At 44.6% G+C, this 23,837-nt stretch overlaps 1 protein-coding gene across 1 annotated transcript; it reads left to right on the forward strand.

The window, feature by feature from the left end:
- Positions 1-2,273: 2,273 nt before the first annotated feature.
- On the forward strand, positions 2,274-3,065 carry LOC123412834 (ethylene-responsive transcription factor ERF038-like). Its single transcript, XM_045105783.1, has one exon. It carries the CDS (start codon positions 2,394-2,396, stop codon positions 2,943-2,945), a length of 552 nt encoding a protein of 183 aa, XP_044961718.1. The 5' UTR covers positions 2,274-2,393; the 3' UTR covers positions 2,946-3,065.
- Positions 3,066-23,837: the final 20,772 nt, after the last annotated feature.

Genomic DNA, 23,837 nt, shown 5'->3' on the forward strand with positions numbered 1-23,837 from the left:
AAAGGTCGACGACGGCAATGACGTCGATTGACAAGATAAACCCAAGTAGCACTAATGATAGAGATAGGGTAAGTGCCATTTTTTTATGTTCCATATTCATGCTTCATCTTTTGTGTTTCAAGTGGTAACTTGTTCTTTTGTCTGTACCTCAATATTGCACAAAACTTGTTTCGAGGAGAAGAAAAGAAGACCAAGAAAGGCAAGGTTAGGAAGTTTTGGATGATGATGATAAATGGAAGAACCGTGATGTCCTAGAGGTGCCAAATAATGGCAATGCAACTATTGATGCGGTGGTCTTAGATCACGGCGATGATGATGAGACATCAAGTGATGACGGCAAGAGGAGCCCTACAACAAACTCAGTTATCTACTCCAAGCCAAAAAGATGAAATGGACAAGCAAAAGAAAAGAATAATAAGAAGAAGAATAAGAAGAAGAAGAAGAAGAAGAAGAAGAAGAAGAAGAAGAAGAAAAAGAAAAAGAAGGGAGGATATGATGACATAAATAATTCTATGGAGGATATTGTGAAGGCAACAAAGGAAACAAACAAGGAGAGGAGGGTGGCAAGGAGCCAAGAGTCGGCGGCCGAGGAGAGGAGGTTGGCGGTCGAGGAGAGGAAGGTGGCATTGGAGGGGAATGAATTGGCCATGGAGGAGCAAGCTAGATTATTAAAATATGGGAATCACCTCTTCTTCATGGGTACATCTAACTTCGATGATAGGCAAAAGGAGTACATAAACCTTTGCCGTGATCAAGTCTTGGCCCAAAAAGATGATGGTCATGGGATGAATGGGAGGTATCATGGGGGGCTTCGGAGGCATGGGAGGTACCATGGGAGGCATGTGAGCTATCACGGGAGGCATGTGAGCTACCATGGGAGGCATGGAAATAAACATGAGAGCCATGGACGCCATGGGAGGCATGGGGACACCTACGGGAGACATGGGTGGCTTGGGAGCTACCACGGGAGGCATGAGTTTTGGGTTTCACATAGAAGGCATGGAAGCACCTCGCATGATGCATCACATGCCTTTGCACGATTTCGAAGGTAGTGCGAACAACTCGTATGAGTTATTAATGACGATGGGACACTTGAAGATGAAGAAAAGGAGGAAAAAGAGGAGGAAGACGAGAAGGAAGAATAAAAGGAAGAATAGAATGAAGGAGATGGGGCAAGATTGTTGATGTTCTATTCGTTTGTGTGAACTTACTTGTCATGAACTTGCTTGTGTTTAGGTGGTTTTGAACCATGCCATGCATTTGAACCATGCTATGTTGCTCAACTCATGATTTTCCATATTTTTAGTGTTCGAAATCATGTTGTTTCATATTGTCAAATTAGTATTTTTTCTCCATATTTGTCAAGCGCCGGCTGGACGCATGCAAGATATTATCAATGCCCGATGAAGCGTTACAGCAGCGTATTAGATTTTGCACCGTGTGAAAAAACAACCATCCTCACATGCATGCTAAAACATTATTTTAACGTTGTAAAAAAAATAGCGTGTCGTGCTAACGTGTATTTGTTGAAGATGCTCTAAACTGATAATAACAAGCAGCCACTACTCGACCTGGAGCGTCCGTCGCTTGGTTGCACCGGCGGCGGAGCGGCCGACATCACAGGCCACTACTCCCTCCGTTCTTAAATATAAGTCTTTGTAGAGATTTCACTAGTGGACTACATACGAATGTATATAGACATACTTTAAAGTATAGATTTAATCATTTTGCTTCGTATGTAGACCCTTAATGAAATCGCTTCAAAGATTTATATTTAAAAACGAAGGGAGTACTACGCAGGCATGTGCGTACTTGCTGTTTCTTCTGCTGGGCCCCTTGGCGGGCCCGGCAAATGATCCACGGCGAGAACATTTCAGCCACGAAGAGGAGACGAAACCCACCACTGGAACTCTAGAAGAGATCAAGGGCACGCACGCTCGGTCACTCACTCATCAGGGCGGGCTCACCATGTCTTCAGTTTGACCATTGAATATTTTGACCACGACCCACACGCACCACGCACGACTGATTAGCTGTAAGATCGCGCGAGCCACGTCCGTATACCAGTATACCACATGTGCAAATTAAGCAGCATATCTGGATTTTGACCGAGCTGGCGTACGTGGCCGGCTGCCTCTCGTCACGACATCACTACTAATTTATTCACACCCGAAAATGTCAACCCCCCACTGGCGCTGACTTCCCCATAGATGGACGCCTATAAGTACTCCCACGCATGCGCACGAACCATTCAGGAAGACAACTCCAAGCGCGCCTCCGTGGAGCATTCGAGCACGCACGCACGCACTGGCGTGGTCTGGCGAGATCGACGGAGTCACCGCCGAGCCTCGCCGGAGCGTGGCGGTATACATACGTACGCTTCGACTATTGTAATGGATCGGCGGGCGGCCTGCGGCGGCGAAGCAGAGGGCGTTCACAGGCGGCGCCCGTACAAGGGCGTGAGGCGGCGGCAGTGGGGGAAGTGGGTGTCGGAGATCCGGGTGCCCGGGACGCGGGAGCGCCTCTGGCTCGGCTCCTACGCCTCCGCCGAGGCGGCCGCCGTCGCGCACGACGCCGCCGTCTGCCTCCTCCGCGGCGGCTCCGGCTACGGCGGCCTCAACTTCCCGGGCCGCGCGGCCGCCTACGGCCACGTCCTTCCCCATGGCGTCCAGCGGCTGTCGCCACGCTCGGTCCAGCGCGTGGCGTCCGACGCCGGCATGGCCGCCGACGCGCAGCTTGTGGAGCTGCGTGAGCGTGCCCCCGCGCCGCCCGGCCAGGAGACGGCGCCGGTCGCTGGCATTGGCGCCGCGCAAGGTGGTGCGGGTGCCGGAGAGCCAGTGGCGTACGGTGGTACGAGGAGCTGCAGCCCCGGCAGCGAGCAGCTTGTCTATGGGGAGCTCAGTGTGGACGACATGGAGATCGTGACGATGTTGCAGTTAGTGTAGTTGTAGATCGTCAATTTTTTGCAGATCAATAGCGTTGCAGAACAGATCCGTCGCTTGAGTTAAGATTCAGCAAGTGTATAGTACTGGTATATGATAATTCATAATATAGGCGCTCTTTTTCAAAATCTGATGACATGGCACTTCAAGTTTTTATCTTCTCTCTTTTCTACATCGACTTTTTACGTTACTAATACGGTCAAGTTAGACCTGCTACGAATCAGTTGAATGAAAATCATCCGCCTAGGCAGCCATTGGATCAGTGCTCTGATGACCGCTTGATGCAGCAATGCCACGGCAACAGTGAGGGCGCGGGAGCTTCAACGCAATGCTGCTGGCATCCCATCAAAGCTTCACTGCAGCATAGCGTGACACGACGATGTCCAATGAAGCTCCATTGCAACTCCGACGGAGCTCCACCGCAGCACCGACGACGTCCGGTTAAGCTTCATTGCAACTCCGGCGAAGCTCGAACGCAGTGTCGGCTATGCTTATGACGACCCGACGGGGCTCCATTGCAGCTAGACTCCAACAGCGAGCGAGCAGCAACACCTGCGTTGATTCCCCTCCCCCCCCATACTTTTGCCCTCTCCAACGCGATCGGCGGAGCTGCTACCGCGGTGGGGAAAAAACTCTAGTAGCCGACGACCAGCAACACCTGCAACTCCACGTGCCTGCCTTGCTGTTGTCGGTGTTGCAGAGTGCGGCCGTGAAGCGTCGTCGGTACTGCAGAGGGTGCACACGGTTTTTGTAGAGAGCACCGACCCAGTGTCGCTCAGTTCGCGGTGAAGCATCGCCAAAGCTGCAATGAAGCGTCGTCGGAGCTGCAACGGTGAGCGCGGCGAGCGGCCAACAGAGGGTGATGACTCTAGTTAAGGAGCACCTCGTTTGCTTGGAGGGTGATGATTTTAGTGCTAAACTAAAAAAACTAGGTTCAGAAAGGTCAAAACTGTAACTAGTGATGTGCCCACTATCTTAGATTACAAGGACATTAATTATGATAATTTCTCTTTAATATAATATATTTCTTTGCTGCAATCCATTATTATATCATTCAATGCTTATGAACAAAACAAAGCTTTTACTCAACATATAGTAGAAGCTATGGTAAAAGCTTATGATGAGAAACTTGAGCTTGAAGTTTCTATTCCTAGAAAATTGCATGATGAGTGGGAATCTACTACCAAAATTAAGATAAATAAATATGAATGCAATGCTTTATGTGACCATGGTGTTAGTGTTTCAACTATACCTTAAGCTTGATGTGATGTGCTTGGTCTCACTAATATTGAAGAGTGTTCCCTAAACTTGCATCTTGCGGATTGTACCATTAAGAAACCCTTAGGTAGAATACATGATGTGCTTATAATTGCAAATAAAAATTATGTTCTGGATAGTTCGTTAATACCGGAGAGATGTTAATGCAGTTGTCCGTTAATGCAGTTCCCTTACCTTACACATAGTTCGTTAATGCATAGTTCGTTAATGCAGTTGTCCGTTGCTTTGAGTTTACACTTTGGGTCGGGCTCACAACTTCATACCGGAGAGATGTTCTCGATGACGAGTTGATGTATATACTTCTCGCCCCTCGTTGGTTACCCCAAGTGGAAGGCGGAGATGTAGTCAGCAGCAAATTTCCCTTACACGGAGACTGTAAGGTTTATCGAACCAGGAGGACTCCTAGGCTCAACAAGTGGGTGTCTCCTGTCCTGGTCAGCAGAAGACGTGGACCTGCACACACAACAAATAAATTTGCTCCCAACGAGTATAGAGAGGTTGTCAATCTCTCCGGCCTTGTAGTTTGCAAAGAATCAAAGCACAAGCGGGAAGGTAATAGTGATTGCAACGGAAAAGTAAATGAAAGCGGTAAATAATGGAGATGTAAGAAATGATGGTGATATGGACCGGAGTCACATGATGTTCACTAGTGATGTCTCTCTCCCAAAAGACGATAAACAACTATGCTAGGGTAAACAAATCACAGTTGGGCAATTGACAAAATTATGATCGCACCGCAATGCTAATTATGCTCCTTGATAGTTAGAGGTTCAATAGTAATGGGCAGTACGCCAAGACAAGTAAACCGTTTATTCATCAGCATCTACTTACCAATCATCCACCTTGAGATATCTATCCAGAACATCTCTGCGATATTAAGTTGCGAGCCCCACCCAAAGTGTAAACTCAAAGCAAAGTACAACTACATTAACGAACTATGCGTAAGGTAAACAATCCTTGCAACCGTGGTCACAAGCACCGTTGTTTTCTCCCTGGTGGCAACAAGCACACCCCCTAGTCTCATGTTTCTGTCACTCAAGCTAGACATCGAGGGCCCCGAACCCACAATCATGCATAACGCTCCCTCTTGGAGTTACGATCTACTACTTGGCCAAAGCAATAAAAAGCAACGGAGAACATGCAAGAATCACTAAGGAACATAATATAAAAGGATAATCAAATATAAAACTCATAACAATCTGAACATAATCTCATAATCCTTCGGATCCCAACAAACCGAGCATAGCAAAAGCAAAAGAATTACATAGATACCTTGATCATCTAGGGCAGCTCACAAGGACTAATCATTGAAGCACAAGATCGGAGAGAAGACATCAAATAGCTATTGCTCATTGACTCATGGTCCAAGGAGGACTACTCACGGCACGTCTGGGAAGCGTCTATGGTTGTGGAGAAGCTCCCGGAGGTCAATCCTCCGTCCGACAGGGTGCCGGGAAGAGGTCTCCTGATGCTCCCGATCTTGGAAGCGCTACGGCGGCGGAACAATGGAGAAATCTGCGATTCCATAAAGTCTGTGAGGGTTTCCTCATGGAACACTAAATATAGGCCAAAGGAGGGCACCGGAGGAGGTGGGACCCACCCAGGCGACCTCCTGGCGCAGCCTAGGGCCTGGTCGTGCCAGCAGGCTGCCTCGGAGGCCCCTAGCCCCCTCTGGCCCTCCTTCGGTGATCCCGAAGCTTCTGTTTCGCTGATTTTTTATATATTTTTTCTGGATTTTTTCGGGCTTCGGAAAATTGGGTAAAATCCCATGCAAAATAGACATCAGCACACAGAAACTGGCACTGGATGCACTGAGTTGGTAGGTTAGTCCAAATATGTGTAAAATGATATAAAAGTGTAGCAAAATATATAACAATATCACCAAAAGATCATGGAACAAGCAGAAATTATAGATACATTTGGGACGTATCAGCCCCTCGAGGCCCTCCCAACTTCGTTCTCTGGCTTATAAATTCTCAATTAACCTAAAAACCCTACAGGCAGTCCGAAACACTTCTTGAGACGCTGTTGCAAGTCTCTCTTTCGATGGGAAGCCATCTGGAGCTCCGTTCCGACACCCTGTCGGAGGGGGATCGATCACGGGGGACTTCTTCATCAACCTTGCTGCCCTCATGATGATGTGTGAGTAGTTCACCACACACCTATGGGTCCATAGATAGTACCTAGATGGCAATCTCTCTCTCTATCTCTCGCTGGATCTTCTATACAATAATCATTGCATCTTCGCTTTGATCCACATGATGTAATTTCTTTTGTGCAGTGCATTTGTTGGGCTCCGATGAATTGTGGGTTTATGTTCAGATTATTCATGATAAATATGTGAGTCTTCTATGAACACTAATATGATTCTTATGTGCATGATTATGACAGCTTCGTAATTCTCTCCGATCTATTGAAATAGTTTGGCCAACTAGATTGATATTTCTTCAGTGAGAGAGGTGCATTGTAGTAGGTTCAACTTGGCGAATTTCTATATCCCAGTGTCAGAAGGGGACAAGGTGCGTCTTTGTGTTGATGCTACTAAGGATAAAATGATGGGGTTTATTCATATTGCTTGAGTTTACTTTGTTTACATCATGTCATCGTTTCCCATGCACGACTTTGTTTTACTTAATACTCTAGATGCATGTTGGGTAGCGGCCGATGAGTGGAGTAATAGTAATAGGTGTAGGCAGGAGTTGCCTTTTTTTGTGGATGTGATGCCTATATATACATGATCACTGTCGTGAATATTGCATAACTATCCACTTTTCTATCAATTGCCCAACAGTAATTTGTTTACCCACCGTATGTTGTTTTCATGAGAGATGCCATTAGGGAAAACTATGACCCCGAGGTCTATTCACATATATTTACAAAATCTTCAATACCTTGATGTCATTTACTTGTTTTCATTTTATTTTTCAATATACAACTATCTAGAATTATCTAGACACCTCACTCACTTGCAAATAACAAGTTCAAGGGGATTGACAACCCTCTTGCCCGCGTTGCGTGCAAGTTGTTTATTCTTTTCTATGCAGTCGCTGAAGACGGTTGTGGTTGATATTCTTATTGATTCGATAAATCTTGGTTTCATCACTGAGGGAAATACTTACCCATATTATGTTGCGATAACCCGTCCCACTTCACGGAAAACCCAACGCAGATCACAAGTATGAGCAACATCCTCTAGACCTGAGTGATAGGGAATATGGTCGAGGAAAAGATAGAACTGACATGTGAGCCCCACATGTTGGCGATCAAAGTTAAGGGAGTAGAATTTTCTACTTCTGAAATCATTTTCCTTCATATATATCATGTGACATTCTCAACTACAGTAGAAAAACTCATCTAAAAAATGTAAGTGAAAAACATATGTCATTTGTAGTTGACACATGGTCGTTTATGTTAGAATGAATGGGTTTGGCCATCTACAAATTCTGAAATCTCAAAAGAGGTCATGAATAAAATTTCAAGTGGTGGTGCTAAAGTTTAGTATCATAAAGCTAGTTGAGAAAGAGTTGAACCTCTTTATACAGTGAGTTCTCCCCACCACCCCAAGTCTGTGTTGAGAAGAGAAAGGGGAAGACCACACACGCACTCGCTCGCCTCGCCTGGGGAAGGTCGGGTGGGGTGGGGCGTACGTGCGACGTACGTGTGAATGGTCCTCCGAAATCTGGTCCGTTGCCTTGCGGGGGCGCGACTTCCTTTTGCCATTTTATTTTTTGTGTCTTGACACACAAGTTAATTATTTCTTGCCCGGTAAGTATACGACTTAGAAACCAAGTCAGTTTGAGATTGTGACGCGACACATTATCACCTCTGGTCTTTTTTCTATATATACTGCTTATCGGCCTAAGCCAATGATACACTGAAAACACATAGGGTGTTGCCTCATCTCGCAACTTGCGCCGCCTCCATAATCTACCTCATCTCGAACACCGGCGTGCATCGACGTGCAGGAGAGTAGGTCTATGGAACCGTTCGTCTTCGCGATCCTGCACCATGAAGGGATGAATTAGGTTTTTGGTAAGCGCTGTGCACGACTGCTCAAATTCGTCATCACGGGTCATCTATTGTCCAAGTCGGGCGATGCTCCTCATCGTCGTCTCCATCGTCGTCAACAACAAATCATTGTCAACATCGTCATCAACACTGCCGCTCCTGTAGCATCTAACGAGTAGTACGTTATTCATGATCTGGTAATGCCTCTCTCTGTAGTTACTACTTTGTGTGAGATGGTGATGTTCATCTAGTTTACTAGATTGTTGCATGCTAGTTTTGGTTCTAGTCATGAGTTGTTTACTAAAATTAATTATGATCTTGCCTAATTTTCCAAAAGTTTCCCCTCAGGGTCTGACCTAGCGCCAAGCACCTCCGCCGTAGCTCAAGCCATGTTGTCGGTACCAATCCTGCCATCTCTCACCGGCTCACATCCTTGATGTTCTTGACAAGGTGGAACTGATGTGTCGTTGAATCGTAGTTGCTTTGATGTTTTTGGTGACACCAATCTACGAGTAAATTGATTTTGCAACTGGTTGTTGTTTGTAGTTGTAGTTGCCGGAATTTAGGAGTATCTGCTATTTCCCGAACACCATGGACGTTGATAAATAGTGTCGTGTTTGACAATTATAAAATAATTGATCCTTGTGCTCATGTTAAGAATATTTCTAGATGACTTAAAGATTAGATTATTTTCTGAACTAATGGAAAGTGAGGCGTTTCACGTGATTCATGGCGGGCGAGTTTGAATGAACGAGATCAAGCAGTGAAGATGTACTATAGTTGCTTTTGGGTGTGGTCTTGTTTTGCTGGTTGTTTTGGTCTCTTTTGGCTCTGGTCTGTTACATTTGCTCGTCCTAACTGGGTGTTATGAGGCAGCATCTGAATTGCTGCCTAGAACTTCTTGGGTGTTACGTCTTGGTATTGTTGGAAATATGAGAGATTTACCATGTGATTTTACTAGAAGAAATAGTAGATAAATCGTGACTACCATAGCAATTATAAGACAAGTCATGCAATCATACAGAGAGTATGCAAATAGCATCTGAAGTGGTGAGTAGGAATGAAACATATCTAGAACGGAAACTAGAACAAGAAGTTGTGGCAGGAACTCAAACAAGAAGAACATGAACACATGTTGATTTGCAGCAGCAGTGGGATTGGCATTGACATCGTCACCGGCCATGTTGTCGAAGAGGTTGTTCACGTCGGGGAAGAAATCGTCGGTGTCCGTGGCGTTAGTGATGAAGAAGCCAATAGTCAAGCAGAGTGCTCCCCAAAAACCTTATTACCCTTCTCCTGTACAGGACCAAAAGCGGCATGGTTTTGGAGGCCTACTGTCCTGACCTGTGTTCCACGCCGCAAGCCAGGAGGGGAAGAACCTAGCAGCAACTCAGGAAATTGGAACTTGACGGCGAGAGTAAGATGATGTTATAACGTGTCTCTCTCAAGAGGAGCGACCTCCCTTTATAGGCACGGGAGGCGAAGCAAAAGAGCAAGACGAAACGAACAGGCAGCAGCGGCGGCGGCGGCGTGTTGTGTCGTGACGAGGCGTGGCGAGGCGGGCGGCGGGGGAGGAGCACGCGTGTAGGTCTCTCTTATTTTCATGCTCATACATGTGTAGAAACATCCTCCCTTATAAGGAGGTCCAACTCCTACCAAACTAGCAATGTGGGACTAAATTTTAGTCCCACCTCTTGCCTTGCACAAATGGGATAAGTGGGCCTCTAGCATTTATTAGGAACTATGAAAAGGGTTATTGGGCTGACCCATATATAGATCAAATTCCAGCAATCCCCCATCAGATCCTAGAGGCACACAAAATTTGCCTTTGGTTCCAAAACACTGTATATATACCGATACTGCAGTGGAAAGTGTTAAGTTGAACTTCCACCTAGAACTCTATGCTACAGTAGTAAGAAACTTGAACAATGGACTATGCCTTGAACTACAAGTTTTCTGCGAATCTGGCTTCACACAGAGCCTTGACCGATACTAGGCTACAGTGGGATTTCCCTCGGAGTGGAGCTTATCCGTCATACTCTGAGGCCTTTCATGAGTTTACTAGAGAGCACCCTACTCTCATAGATTGTGACGTTAACAATGTGACTCATATATGTGTGTTCTTCAAAAGATGCTATATAGGACAACATCTCTGCTTGAATAAGCCACTTAGAACACATTAAGATATATATCAACCTGCCATGTAAATTAAGAAAGTATTACATCTTCATGGAGTGGTATTATCAATGGTAAGGATACTCTCCTCTCAGTTGACCAACAGCTTGTCTTCCACATCTAATTCACGGGATCTCCGATCACATAGAATAGGTTACTGATGACCCACAAGTATAGGGGATCTATCATAGTAATTTCGATAAGTAAGAGTGTCGAACCCAACGAGGAGCAGAAGGATCAGACAAGTTGTTTTCAGCAAGGTAATATCTGCAAGCACTGAAATTGTCGGTAACAAGTGATTGTGTGGTGAGATGATTCATAGCAAGCAACAAGTAACAAAAGTAGCAACGGTGCAGAAAAGTGGCCCAATCCCTTTTGTAGCAAGGGACAAGCCTCGACAAAGTCTTATAGGAGGAAAAACGCTCCCGAGGACACACGGGAATTTCTGTCATGCTAGTTTTCATCATGTTCATATGATTCGCGTTCGTTACTTTGATAGTTTGATATGTGGGTGGACCGGCGCTTGGATACTGCCCTTACTTGGACAAGCATCCCACTTATGATTAACCCCTCTCACAAGCATCCGCAACTATGAAAGCAGAATTAGGACAAAGTGTAACCATAGCATTAAACTAGTGGATCCATATCAGCCCCTTACGAAGCAACGCATAAACTAGGGTTTAAGCTTCTATCACTCTAGCAACCCATCATCTACTTACTACTTCCCAATGCCTTCCTCTAGGCCCAAATAATGGTGAAGTGTTATGTAGTCGATGTTCACATAACACTACTAGAGGAAAAACAACATACAACACATCAAAATACCGAACGAATACCAAATTCACATGACTACTATTAGCATGACTTATCCCATGTCCTCAGGAACAAAAGTAACTACTCACAAAGCATAATTATATTCATGACCAGAGAGGTAATGAGTACTCCCTCCGTTTTAAAATATAAGACATTTTAGAGATTCCACAACGAGACTACATACGGAGCAAAATGAGTGAATCTATGCTTTAAAATATGTCTATGTACATCCGAATGTAGTTCGTAATGAAATCTCTAAAAGGTCTTATATTTAGGAACGGAGGGAGTAGCATCAAGGATCTGAACATAAACTCTTCCACCAAGTAATCCAACTAGCATCAACTACAAAGATTAATTAACACTACTAGCAACCTTACAAGTACCAATCGGAGTCGCGAGATGGAGATTGGTTACAAGAGATGAACTAGGGTTTGGAGATGAGATGGTGCTGATGAAGATGTTGATGGTGATGAGTCCCCTCCGATGAGAGGAGTGTTGGTGATGACGATGGCGACAATTTCCCCCTCCAGGAGGGAAGTTTCCCCGACAGGATCGTCCTGCCCGAGCTCTAGATTGGTTCTGCTCAAGTTCCGCCTCGTGGCGGCTGCGAATCCACGAAAAAGCTGCTCCTTGATTTTTTCCTGGACGAAACCCTTCATATAGCAGAAGAGGGGGCCAATGGGCCAGCAGGCTACCCACAAGCCCCCTAGGCGCGGCCAGGGGGGTGGCCGCACCTAGCAGGCTTGTGGCCACCTGCTGGCGCCCCTCTGGCGCTTCTTCGTCCCAGTATTTTTTATAAATCCGGACAAAAATTGTCGTTTATTTTTACGGCGTTTGGAGTTGCGCAGAATAGGTATCTCAAACTTGCTCCAATTTCAGGCCAGAATTCCAGCTGTCGGCATTCTCCCTCTTCATGTAAACCTTGCAAAATAAGAGAGAAAAGGCATAAGTATTGTACCGTGAAGTGAAATAATAGCCCAAGAAGCGATAAATATCAACATGAAAACATGATGCAAAGTGGACGTATCAACTCCCCCAAGCTTAGACCTCGCTTGTCCTCAAGCGAAAGCCTAGCTCAATAAATATGTCCACATGTTTAGGGAGAGCGGTGTCGACAAAACAAGATACGAACATGCAGACATCATGATCATGATCAGAACAGCAATACCAACATATAATCTCTCATGCTAAAGTAACAATTCCTTCAAAAAGTAAAGCATGGATCAAGAACCTTACCGAGAAGTAACAGCCGATAGCCTTTAGTCATTGAAGCAATTGCAATTTATCACAACATCAGAAAGAGTCAAATAAGAGCTTGTAAAGCAAATCCACATACTCAATCATTCTTTCGTTCTCTACAATTGCTACAACTCATGTGGTACTCATGAGATCAAAGTTTCAGCTGGACACAGAGAAAGATAGGGGCTTATAGTTTCGCCTCCCAACTGCTTACCTCAAGGGTAATGTCAACAATAATAATTCATGAATGCTTACCTCCAAGTTGACATATGAATATAGATATTTCGCTAGCATATGACGTTAGCCAAGATAAAGGCGAGATAAGGAATTGGTGAAGATCACCATAACTCTTTTAGGGGCAAAAAGTAAAGGTACAAGATAGGCCCTTCGCAGAGGGAAGCAGAGGTTGTCATGCGCTTTTGAGGTTTGGATGCGTGTCCTCTTAGTGCGGAGGAATGTCACTTTATATTGCCTCCTGTGATAAAGAATTTTATTATGCAGTCTGTCGCTTTTATGTCTTCCTCATCACAGGTTCGTACAAAGCTTATTTTCCACACACTAATATATCATACATATTAGAGAGCAATTTTTATTGTTTGCACCGATGACAACTTACTTGAGGGATCTTATTCAATCCATAGGTAGGTATGGTGGACACTCATGGCAAAACTGGGTTGAAGGTTTATGGATGCACAAGTAGTATCTCTACTTGGTGCGGGAATTTTGGCTAATATGAGGTGGAAGCAATCGTCACATGCTAAGGGATCTCTAGTCATATAACATTGTTTGTAACCAAGCAAACACAATTCATTATGTTGTCTTCCTTGTCCAACATCTACTTCTAGGAATGCAATAGTTTAGTGAGTGTTCAGAATCATATATCGGGTGAGAGATGATATATTTATATGTGAACCTCTCCTTCTTTATCACTTCCTATTAGTTGCAACAATGACCAAGGTCTACATTTGTCTACCCTCAACAAGTTTCAATCTTCATTCTTTTTATGTGTGAAGCCATCACTTCCCATAAGATCATTACATGATCTTTCATGCTTTTGTTCTTTTCTCACTCTTTTGATCATGGCAAGAGGCAAAGCTCTTCAACTAAGACACTCTTTATTATATGGCTCACGAGCTCGAATACATCGGGGGTGACACAAAGCAAAACTCAAGACTAAAACACTAAGACTTTTAATCTACTAGAGAAAGAGAAAACTGAAAAGGAAAACTAAAACAAAGGTAAAGGCAAAAGATTTGATGGTGATACAATACCGGGGCAACTCCCCCAAGCTTGGCACAAGCCAAGGGGATTGCCCATACCAATGCTCAGTTGTCTTTCTTTGGTGGTGACGATGGTGGAGTTGTTGCAACATGGGCTTGATCCTCCGTCTTCCAAGGCATAGGTGCTCCATCGTGGAAAGATGAACAAGTCTCCGGAATCCTCAAATCTGTAGCCAACCGTATTGATTGAAATCTAAACTCATACTCACAGTTTTGGTTCTACAGGTCATAGATCTGGGCCTGGAGTTGATCAATCCTGTCATAGAGCCTGGAGAGGTGCTTCCCAATGTCATTGGCATCAATCCTGTGCTTGTTGGTGAACTCCGTGATCATCATGTGGTTAGTGTTGAGTCCACGCTCCACCATCCCTTGGCACTTGAAGAGTTGTTGCTCCATTGCTTCGAGCCTCGTCTCCACGCTTCCGGTCTTCCTGGGCCCCTCAACATCACGGATGTGCAACATCCCCTCACACATCTCGATAGATTGAGGGTGTTGCAGCACTCCCGTGAGGTAGGGATTGATGACCTTCTCGAAGATCTTGTCCTTCGGAGCTTTTGGGGAAGTCATAGCGATCTATATCTGCAACAGAAACAGGCTCGAAACGAAAATAGAAGAAATGTGCGTGATACGAGGGTTAGACCAAACGGGAGAATATATATTGATTTTTTCCAGACCAGAAGGAGTACTCCGCACAAAAACGGAGTCCGGGAGGCGCACGAGGTGGCCACAAGCCCCCAGGCGCGGCCAGGGGGTGGGCCCGCGCCTGGCAGGCTTGTCGCCTCCTCGCGCACTTTCCGGACCACTTCCAATTTTTCTATTTTTTCAAATATTCCAAAACGGAGAAAAATTCCTACTCGAAAAGTTTTGGACTCTGTTTTCTTACCGAATCACATACCTCTTCGTTTTCGGAGTCTGAAACAGGCTAATAAATATCCCTTAGGTATTCTTCCGGAGTTATGGTACTGATAATATTGCTTTCAACATTTATGGGAGTACCTGAGATATAATGCTTGATTCTCTGCCCATTTACAACTCTCGGACAATTACCTTCCGTGTTGTTGATCTTGATAGCACCGGAACGATATACTTCCTCAACAACATAGGGAACTTCCCATTTAGAGAGAAGCTTGCCTGCAAAGAATCTTAAACGAGAGTTATATAGCAAGGCATAATCACCTACATTAAACTCACGCTTTTGTATCCTCTTATCATGCCACCTCTTAACCTTTTCTTTGAACAACTTGGCATTCTCATATGCCTGAGTTCTCCATTCATCAAGCGAGCTAATATCAAATAACCTCTTCTCACCGGCAAGTTTGAAATCAAAGTTGAGCTCTTTGATTGCCCAATAAGCTTTATGCTCTAGCTCAAGAGGTAAATGGCATGCTTTACCGTACACCATTTTGTACGGAGACATGCCCATGGGATTCTTATAGGCAGTTCTTGTTGGGGAACGTCGCATGGGAAACAAAATTTTTCTTACGCGCACGAAGACCTATCATGGTGATGTCCATCTACGAGAGGGGATGAGTGATCTACGTACCCTCGTAGATCGTACAGCAGAAGCGTTAGAGAACGCGGTTGATGTAGTGGAACGTCCTCACGTCCCTCGATCCGCCCCGCGAACAATCCCGCGATCAGTCCCACGATCTAGTACCGAACGGACGGCACCTCCGCGTTCAGCACACGTACAGCTCGACGATGATCTCGGCCTTCTTGATCCAGCAAGAGAGACGGAGAGGTAGAAGAGTTCTCCGGCAGCGTGACGGCACTCCGGAGGTTGGTGATGATCTTGTCTCAGCAGGGCTCCGCCCGAGCTCCGCAGAAACGCGATCTAGAGGAAAAACTATGGAGGTATGTGGTCGGGCAGCCGTGAGAAAAAAGTCGTCTCAAATCAGCCCTAAAACCTCCGTATATATAGGTGGGAGGGAGGGGAGGAGGCAGCCTCAAAACCTAAAGGTTTGGCCGAAATTGGAGGTGGAGGAGTCCTACTCCAATCCTACTTGGAGTAGGATTCCACCTTCCCACTTGGAAACTCTTTCCACCTTGTGTTTTTTCCTTCTCAAACCTTATGGGCCTTAGTGGGAACTTATTCCAGCCCACTAGGGGCTGGTTTATCTCTTCCCATAGCCCATGAGACCCCTTGGGGCGTGACACCCCTCCCGATGGTCCCCGACACCCCTCCCGGCACTCCCGGTACACTACCGATGAGCCCGAAACTTTTTCGGTAATGCACGAAAACCTTCCGGTAACCAAATGAGCTCATCCTATATATCAATCTTCATTTCCGGACCATTCCGGAAACCCTCGTGACGTCCGTGATCTCATCCGGGACTCCGAACAACATTCGGTAACCAACCATATAACTCAAATACGCATAAAACAACGTCGAACCTTAAGTGTGCAGACCCTGCGGGTTCGAGAACTATGTAGACATGACCCGAGAGACTCCTCGGTCAATATCCAATAGCGGGACCTGGATGCCCATATTGGATCCTACACATTCTACGAAGATCTTATCGTTTGAACCTCAGTGTCAAGGATTCGTGTAATCCCGTATGTCATTCCCTTTGTCCTTCGGTATGTTACTTGCCCGAGATTCGATCGTCAGTATCCGCATACCTATTTCAATCTCGTTCACCGGCAAGTCTCTTTACTCGTTCCGTAATACAAGATCCCGCAACTTACACTAAGTTACATTGCTTGCAAGGCTTGTGTGTGATGTTGTATTACCGAGTGGGCCCCGAGATACCTCCCCGTCATACGGAGTGACAAATCCCAGTCTTGATCCATACTAACTCAACGAACACCTTCGGAGATACCTGTAGAGCATCTTTATAGTCACCCAGTTACGTTGCGACGTTTGATACACACAAAGCATTCCTTCGGTGTTCGTGAGTTATATGATCTCATGGTCATAGGAACAAATACTTGACACGCAGAAAACAGTAGCAACAAAATGACACGATCAACATGCTACGTCTATTAGTTTGGGTCTAGTCCATCACATGATTCTCCTAATGATGTGATCCTGTTATCAAGTGACAACACTTGCCTATGGCCAGGAAACCTTGACCATCTTTGAACAACGAGCTAGTCAACTAGAGGCTTACTAGGGACAGTGTTTTGTCTATGTATCCACACAAGTATTGTGTTTCCAATCAATACAATTACAGCATGGATAATAAACGATTGTCATGAACTAAGAAATATAATAATAACTAATTTATTATTGCCTCTAGGGCATATTTCCAACAGTCTCCCACTTGCACTAGAGTCAATAATCTAGTTCACATCACCATGTGATTCCAACGAATCCAACACCCATATAGTTATGGGGTCTGATCACGTCTTGCTCGTGAGAGAGGTTTTAGTCAACGGTTCTGAAACTTTCAGATCCGTGCGTTCTTTACAAATCTTTATGTCATCTTATAGATGCTGCTACTACATGCTATTCGGAAATGCTCCAAATATCTACTCTACTATACGAATCCGTTTCACTACTCATAGTTATTCGGATTAGTGTCAAAGCTTACATCGACGTAACCCTTTACGACGAACTCTTCAACCACCTCCATAATCAAGAAAAATTCCTTAGTCCATTAGTTACTAAGGATAAATTTTGACCGCTGCTAGTGATTCAATCATGGATCACTCTCTGTACCCTCAACAGAGTTTGAGTCAAGGCACACATTAGGTGCGGTACACAACATGGCATACTTTAGATTCTACGGCTAAGGCATAGAAGACGACCTTCGTCTATTCTCTTTATTCTGCCGTGGTCGGGTTTTGAGTCTTACTCAAATTCACACCTCACAACGCAACCAAGAACTCCTTCTTTGCTGATCTATTTTGAACTCTTTCAAAAACTTGTCAAGGCATGCATCTTGTTGAAACTTCTATTAAGCGTTTTCGATCTATCTCCATAGATCTTTGATGCTCAATGTTCAAGTAGCGTAATCCAGGTACTCCTTTGAAAACTTCTTTCAAACAATCTTGTATGCTTTACAGAAATTCTACGTTACTTCTGATCCACAATATGTCAACCACATATACCTATCAGAAATTCTATAGTGCTCCTACTCACTTCTTTGGAAATACAAGTTTCTCATAAACCTTGTACACACCCAAAATCTTTGATCATCTCATCAAAGTGTATATTCCAACTCCGAGATGTTTGCACCAGTCCATTGAAGGATCACTGGAGCTTGCATACTTGCTAGTATCTTTAGGATCGACAAAACCTTCTCGTTGTATCACATACAATGTTTGCTCAAGGAAACCGTCGAGAAAACAATGTTTTGACATCCTACGTGCAATATTTCATAAATAATGCATCAACAACTAACATAATTCTAACAAACTTTTAGCATCGCTATGAGTGAGAAAGTCTCATCATAGTCAACTGTTTGATCTTATCGAAAACATCTTTGCGACAAGTCGAGCTTTTCTTAATAGTGACTTATCACCATCATCGTCTGTCTTCTTTTAAAGATCCATTTTTACTCAATAGTCCTATGACCATCAAGTAGTTCTACCAAAGTCTACACTTTGTTTTCACACATGGATCCTCTCTCGGATTTCATGGCTTCCAGCCATTTGTCGGAATCTGGGCCCACCATCGCTTTCTCCATAACTCGTAGGTTCACTGTTGCTCAGCAACATGACCTCCAAGACAGGGTTACCGTACTACTCTGCAGCAGTACGCGACCTTGTCGACCTACGAGGTTTGTAGTAACTTGATTCGAAGCTCAATGATCATCATCATCAGCTTCCACTTCAATTGGTGTAGGCGCCACATGAACAACTTCCTGCGCCCTGCTACACACTGGTTGAAGTGATGGTTGAATAACCTCATCAAGTTCTACTACCCTCCCACTCAATTCTTTTGAGAGAAACCTTTCCTCGAGAAAGGATCCGTTTCTAGAAACAAACACTTTGCTTTCGGATCTGAGATAGGAGATGTACCCAACTGTTTTGGATATCCTATGAAGATGCATTTATCCGCTTTAGGTTCGAGCTTATCAGGCTGAAACTTTTTCACATAAGTGTCGAAGCCCCAAACTTTCAAGAAACGACAGTTTAGATTTCTCTAAACCTCAGTCTATACTGTGTCATCTCAACGGAAATACGCGGTGCCCTATTTAAAGTGAATGCGGTTGTCTCTAATGCATAACCCATAAACGATAGTGGTAATTCGATAAGAGACATCACAGCATGCACCATACTAAATAGTGCGTGGCTATGACGTTCTGACACATCATCACACTATGATGTTCTAGGTGGCATGAACTGTGAAACAATTTCCATATTGTCTTAACTGTGTACCAAAAACTCGTAACTCAGATATTCATTTCTATGATCATATCGCAGACAGTTCATCCTCTTGTTACGACGAACTTCACTCTGAAACGGAATTGAACTTTTCAGTATTTCAGACTTGTGATTCATTAAGTAAATACTCCTGTATCTACTCAAGTCGTCAGTGAAGTAAGAACATAATGATATCCACTGCGTGCCTCAGCACTCATTGGACTGCATACATCAAAATGTATCACTTCCAACAAGTTACTATCTTGTTTCATCTCAATGGAAACAAGGCCTTGCTCATGTGGTATGATTTGCATGTCACTAGTGATTCGCAATCAGGTGAGTAAAGATCCATCAGCATGGACCCTCTTCATGCAATTTATACTAACATGACTCAAGCGGCAGTGCCACAAGTAAGTGGTACTATCATCATTAACTCGTATCTTTTGGCACCAATGTGTAACACTACAATCGAGATTCAATAAACCATTGAAGGTGATTATTCAAGCAAATAGAGTAATCATTATTCTCTTTGAATGAATAATTGTATTGCAATAAACACGATCCAATCATGTTCATGCCTAACGCAAGCACCAAATAACAATTATTTAGGTTCAACACCAATCCCGATGGTAGAGGGAGCGTGCGACGTTTGATCATATCAATCTTGGAAACACTTCCAACACGTATCGTCACCTCGCCTTTAGCTAGTTTCCGTTTATGTCGTAGCTTTCATTTCGCGTTACTAATCACTTAGCAACCGAACCGGTATCCAATACCCTTGTGCTACTAGGAGTACTAGTAAAGTACACATCAACATTATGTATATCAAATATACTTCTCTCGACTTTTGCCAGCCTTCTTATCTACCAAGTATCTAGAGTTGCTCCGCCTCAGTGACTGTTCCCCTTATTACAGAAGCACTTAGTCTCGGGTTTGGGTTTAATCTTGGGTCTCTTCATTAGCGCAGCAACTGTTTTGCCGTTTCACGAAGTATCCCTTCTAGCCCTCGCCTTTCTTGAAACTTAGTGGTTTTACAAACCATCAACTATTGATGCTCCTTCTTGATTTCTACTTTCGCAGTGTCAAACATCGCGAATTGCTCAAGGATCATTGTATCTATCCTTGATATGTTATAGTTCATCACGAAGCTCTCAAAGCTTGGTGGCAGTGACTTTTGGAGAACCATCACTATCTCATCTGGAAGATTAACTCCCACTTGATTCAAGTGATTGTCGTACTCAGACAATCTGAGCACACGCTCAACGATTGAGCTTTTCTCCTTTACGTTGTGGACAAAGAATCTTGTTGGAGGTCTCGTACCTCTTAACAAGGGCACAAGCATGAAATCATAATTTCATCTCTTTAGAACATCACTTATGTTCCTTGACGTTTTACAACGTTTTCGGCGCCTTGCTTCTAAGCCTTTAAGTATTTTGCACTGAACTATCGTGTAGTCATCAGAAACATGTATGTCGGATGTTCATAGCATCCACAGACGACGCTCGAGGTGCAGCACACCGAGTGGTGCATTAAGGACATAAGCCTTCTGCGTAGCAACGAGGACAATCCTCGGTTTTACAGACTTAGTCTGCAAAGTTTGCTACTATCAATTTTCAACTAAATTTTCTCTAGGAACATATAAAAAAACAGTAGAGCTATAGCGCAAGTTACATCGTAATTCGCAAAGACCATTAGACTATGTTCATGACAATTAGTTCAATTAATCATATTACTTAAGAACTCCCACTCAAAAAGTACATCTCTCTAGTCATTTGAGTGGTACATGATCCAAATCCGCTATCTCAAGTCCGATCATCACGTGAGTCGAGAATAGTTTCAGTGGTAAGCATCCCTATGCTAATCATATCAACTATACGATTCATGCTCGACCTTTCGGTCTCATGTGTTCCGAGGCCATGTCTGCACATGCTAGGCTCGTCAAGCTTAACCCGAGTGTTCCGCGTGTGCAACTGTTTTGCACCCGTTGTATGTGAACGTTGAGTCTATCACACCCGATCATCACGTGGTGTCTCGAAACGAAGAACTGTCGCAACGGTGCACAGTCGGGGAGAACACAATTTCGTCTTGAAATTTTAGTGAGAGATCACCTCATAATGCTACCGTCGTTCTAAGCAAAATAAGGTACATAAAAGGATTAACATCACATGCAATTCATAAGTGACATGATATGGCCATCATCACGTGCTTCTTGATCTCCATCACCAAAGCACCGGCACGATCTTCTTGTCACCGGCGCCACACCATGATCATCCATCAACGTGTTGCCATCGTGGTTGTCGTGCTACTTATGCTATCACTACTAAAGCTACAGCCTAGCAAAATAGTAAACGCATCTGCAAGCACATATGTTAGTATAAAGACAACCCTATGGCTCCTGCCGGTTGCCGTACCATCGACGTGCAAGTCGATATTTCTATTACAACATGATCATCTCATACATCCAATATATCACATCACATCGTTGGCCACATCATATCACAATCATACCCTGCAAAAACAAGTTAGACGTCCTCTAATTTTGTTGTTGCATGTTTTACGTGGTGACCAAGGGTATCTAGTAGGATCGCATCTTACTTACGCAAACACCACAACGGAGATATATGAGTTGCTATTTAACCTCATCCAAGGACCTCCTCGGTCAAATCCGATTCAACTAAAGTTGGAGAAACTGACACTTGCCAGTCATCTTTGAGCAAAGGGGGTTACTCGTAACGATGAAACCAGTCTCTCGTAAGCGTACGAGTAATGTCGGTCCAAGCCGCTTCAATCCAACAATACCGCGGAATCAAGAAAAGACTAAGGAGGGCAGCAAAACACACATCACCGCCCACAAAACCTTTTGTGTTCTACTCGAGAAGACATCTACGCATGAACCTAGCTCATGATGCCACTGTTGGGGAACGTCGCATGGGAAACAAAATTTTTCTTACGCGCACGAAGACCTATCATGGTGATGTCCATCTACGAGAGGGGATGAGTGATCTACGTACCCTCGTAGATCGTACAGCAGAAGCGTTAGAGAACGCGGTTGATGTAGTGGAACGTCCTCACGTCCCTCGATCCGCCCCGCGAACAATCCCGCGATCAGTCCCACGATCTAGTACCGAACGGACGGCACCTCCGCGTTCAGCACACGTACAGCTCGACGATGATCTCGGCCTTCTTGATCCAGCAAGAGAGACGGAGAGGTAGAAGAGTTCTCCGGCAGCGTGACGGCACTCCGGAGGTTGGTGATGATCTTGTCTCAGCAGGGCTCCGCCCGAGCTCCGCAGAAACGCGATCTAGAGGAAAAACTATGGAGGTATGTGGTCGGGCAGCCGTGAGAAAAAAGTCGTCTCAAATCAGCCCTAAAACCTCCGTATATATAGGTGGGAGGGAGGGGAGGAGGCAGCCTCAAAACCTAAAGGTTTGGCCGAAATTGGAGGTGGAGGAGTCCTACTCCAATCCTACTTGGAGTAGGATTCCACCTTCCCACTTGGAAACTCTTTCCACCTTGTGTTTTTTCCTTCTCAAACCTTATGGGCCTTAGTGGGAACTTATTCCAGCCCACTAGGGGCTGGTTTATCTCTTCCCATAGCCCATGAGACCCCTTGGGGCGTGACACCCCTCCCGATGGTCCCCGACACCCCTCCCGGCACTCCCGGTACACTACCGATGAGCCCGAAACTTTTTCGGTAATGCACGAAAACCTTCCGGTAACCAAATGAGCTCATCCTATATATCAATCTTCATTTCCGGACCATTCCGGAAACCCTCGTGACGTCCGTGATCTCATCCGGGACTCCGAACAACATTCGGTAACCAACCATATAACTCAAATACGCATAAAACAACGTCGAACCTTAAGTGTGCAGACCCTGCGGGTTCGAGAACTATGTAGACATGACCCGAGAGACTCCTCGGTCAATATCCAATAGCGGGACCTGGATGCCCATATTGGATCCTACACATTCTACGAAGATCTTATCGTTTGAACCTCAGTGTCAAGGATTCGTGTAATCCCGTATGTCATTCCCTTTGTCCTTCGGTATGTTACTTGCCCGAGATTCGATCGTCAGTATCCGCATACCTATTTCAATCTCGTTCACCGGCAAGTCTCTTTACTCGTTCCGTAATACAAGATCCCGCAACTTACACTAAGTTACATTGCTTGCAAGGCTTGTGTGTGATGTTGTATTACCGAGTGGGCCCCGAGATACCTCCCCGTCATACGGAGTGACAAATCCCAGTCTTGATCCATACTAACTCAACGAACACCTTCGGAGATACCTGTAGAGCATCTTTATAGTCACCCAGTTACGTTGCGACGTTTGATACACACAAAGCATTCCTTCGGTGTTCGTGAGTTATATGATCTCATGGTCATAGGAACAAATACTTGACACGCAGAAAACAGTAGCAACAAAATGACACGATCAACATGCTACGTCTATTAGTTTGGGTCTAGTCCATCACATGATTCTCCTAATGATGTGATCCTGTTATCAAGTGACAACACTTGCCTATGGCCAGGAAACCTTGACCATCTTTGAACAACGAGCTAGTCAACTAGAGGCTTACTAGGGACAGTGTTTTGTCTATGTATCCACACAAGTATTGTGTTTCCAATCAATACAATTACAGCATGGATAATAAACGATTGTCATGAACTAAGAAATATAATAATAACTAATTTATTATTGCCTCTAGGGCATATTTCCAACAGTCTCCCACTTGCACTAGAGTCAATAATCTAGTTCACATCACCATGTGATTCCAACGAATCCAA

Source organism: Hordeum vulgare, chromosome 1H (genome assembly GCF_904849725.1).
Source record: "Hordeum vulgare subsp. vulgare chromosome 1H, MorexV3_pseudomolecules_assembly, whole genome shotgun sequence".
Classification (NCBI taxonomy): Eukaryota; Viridiplantae; Streptophyta; class Magnoliopsida; order Poales; family Poaceae; genus Hordeum; species Hordeum vulgare.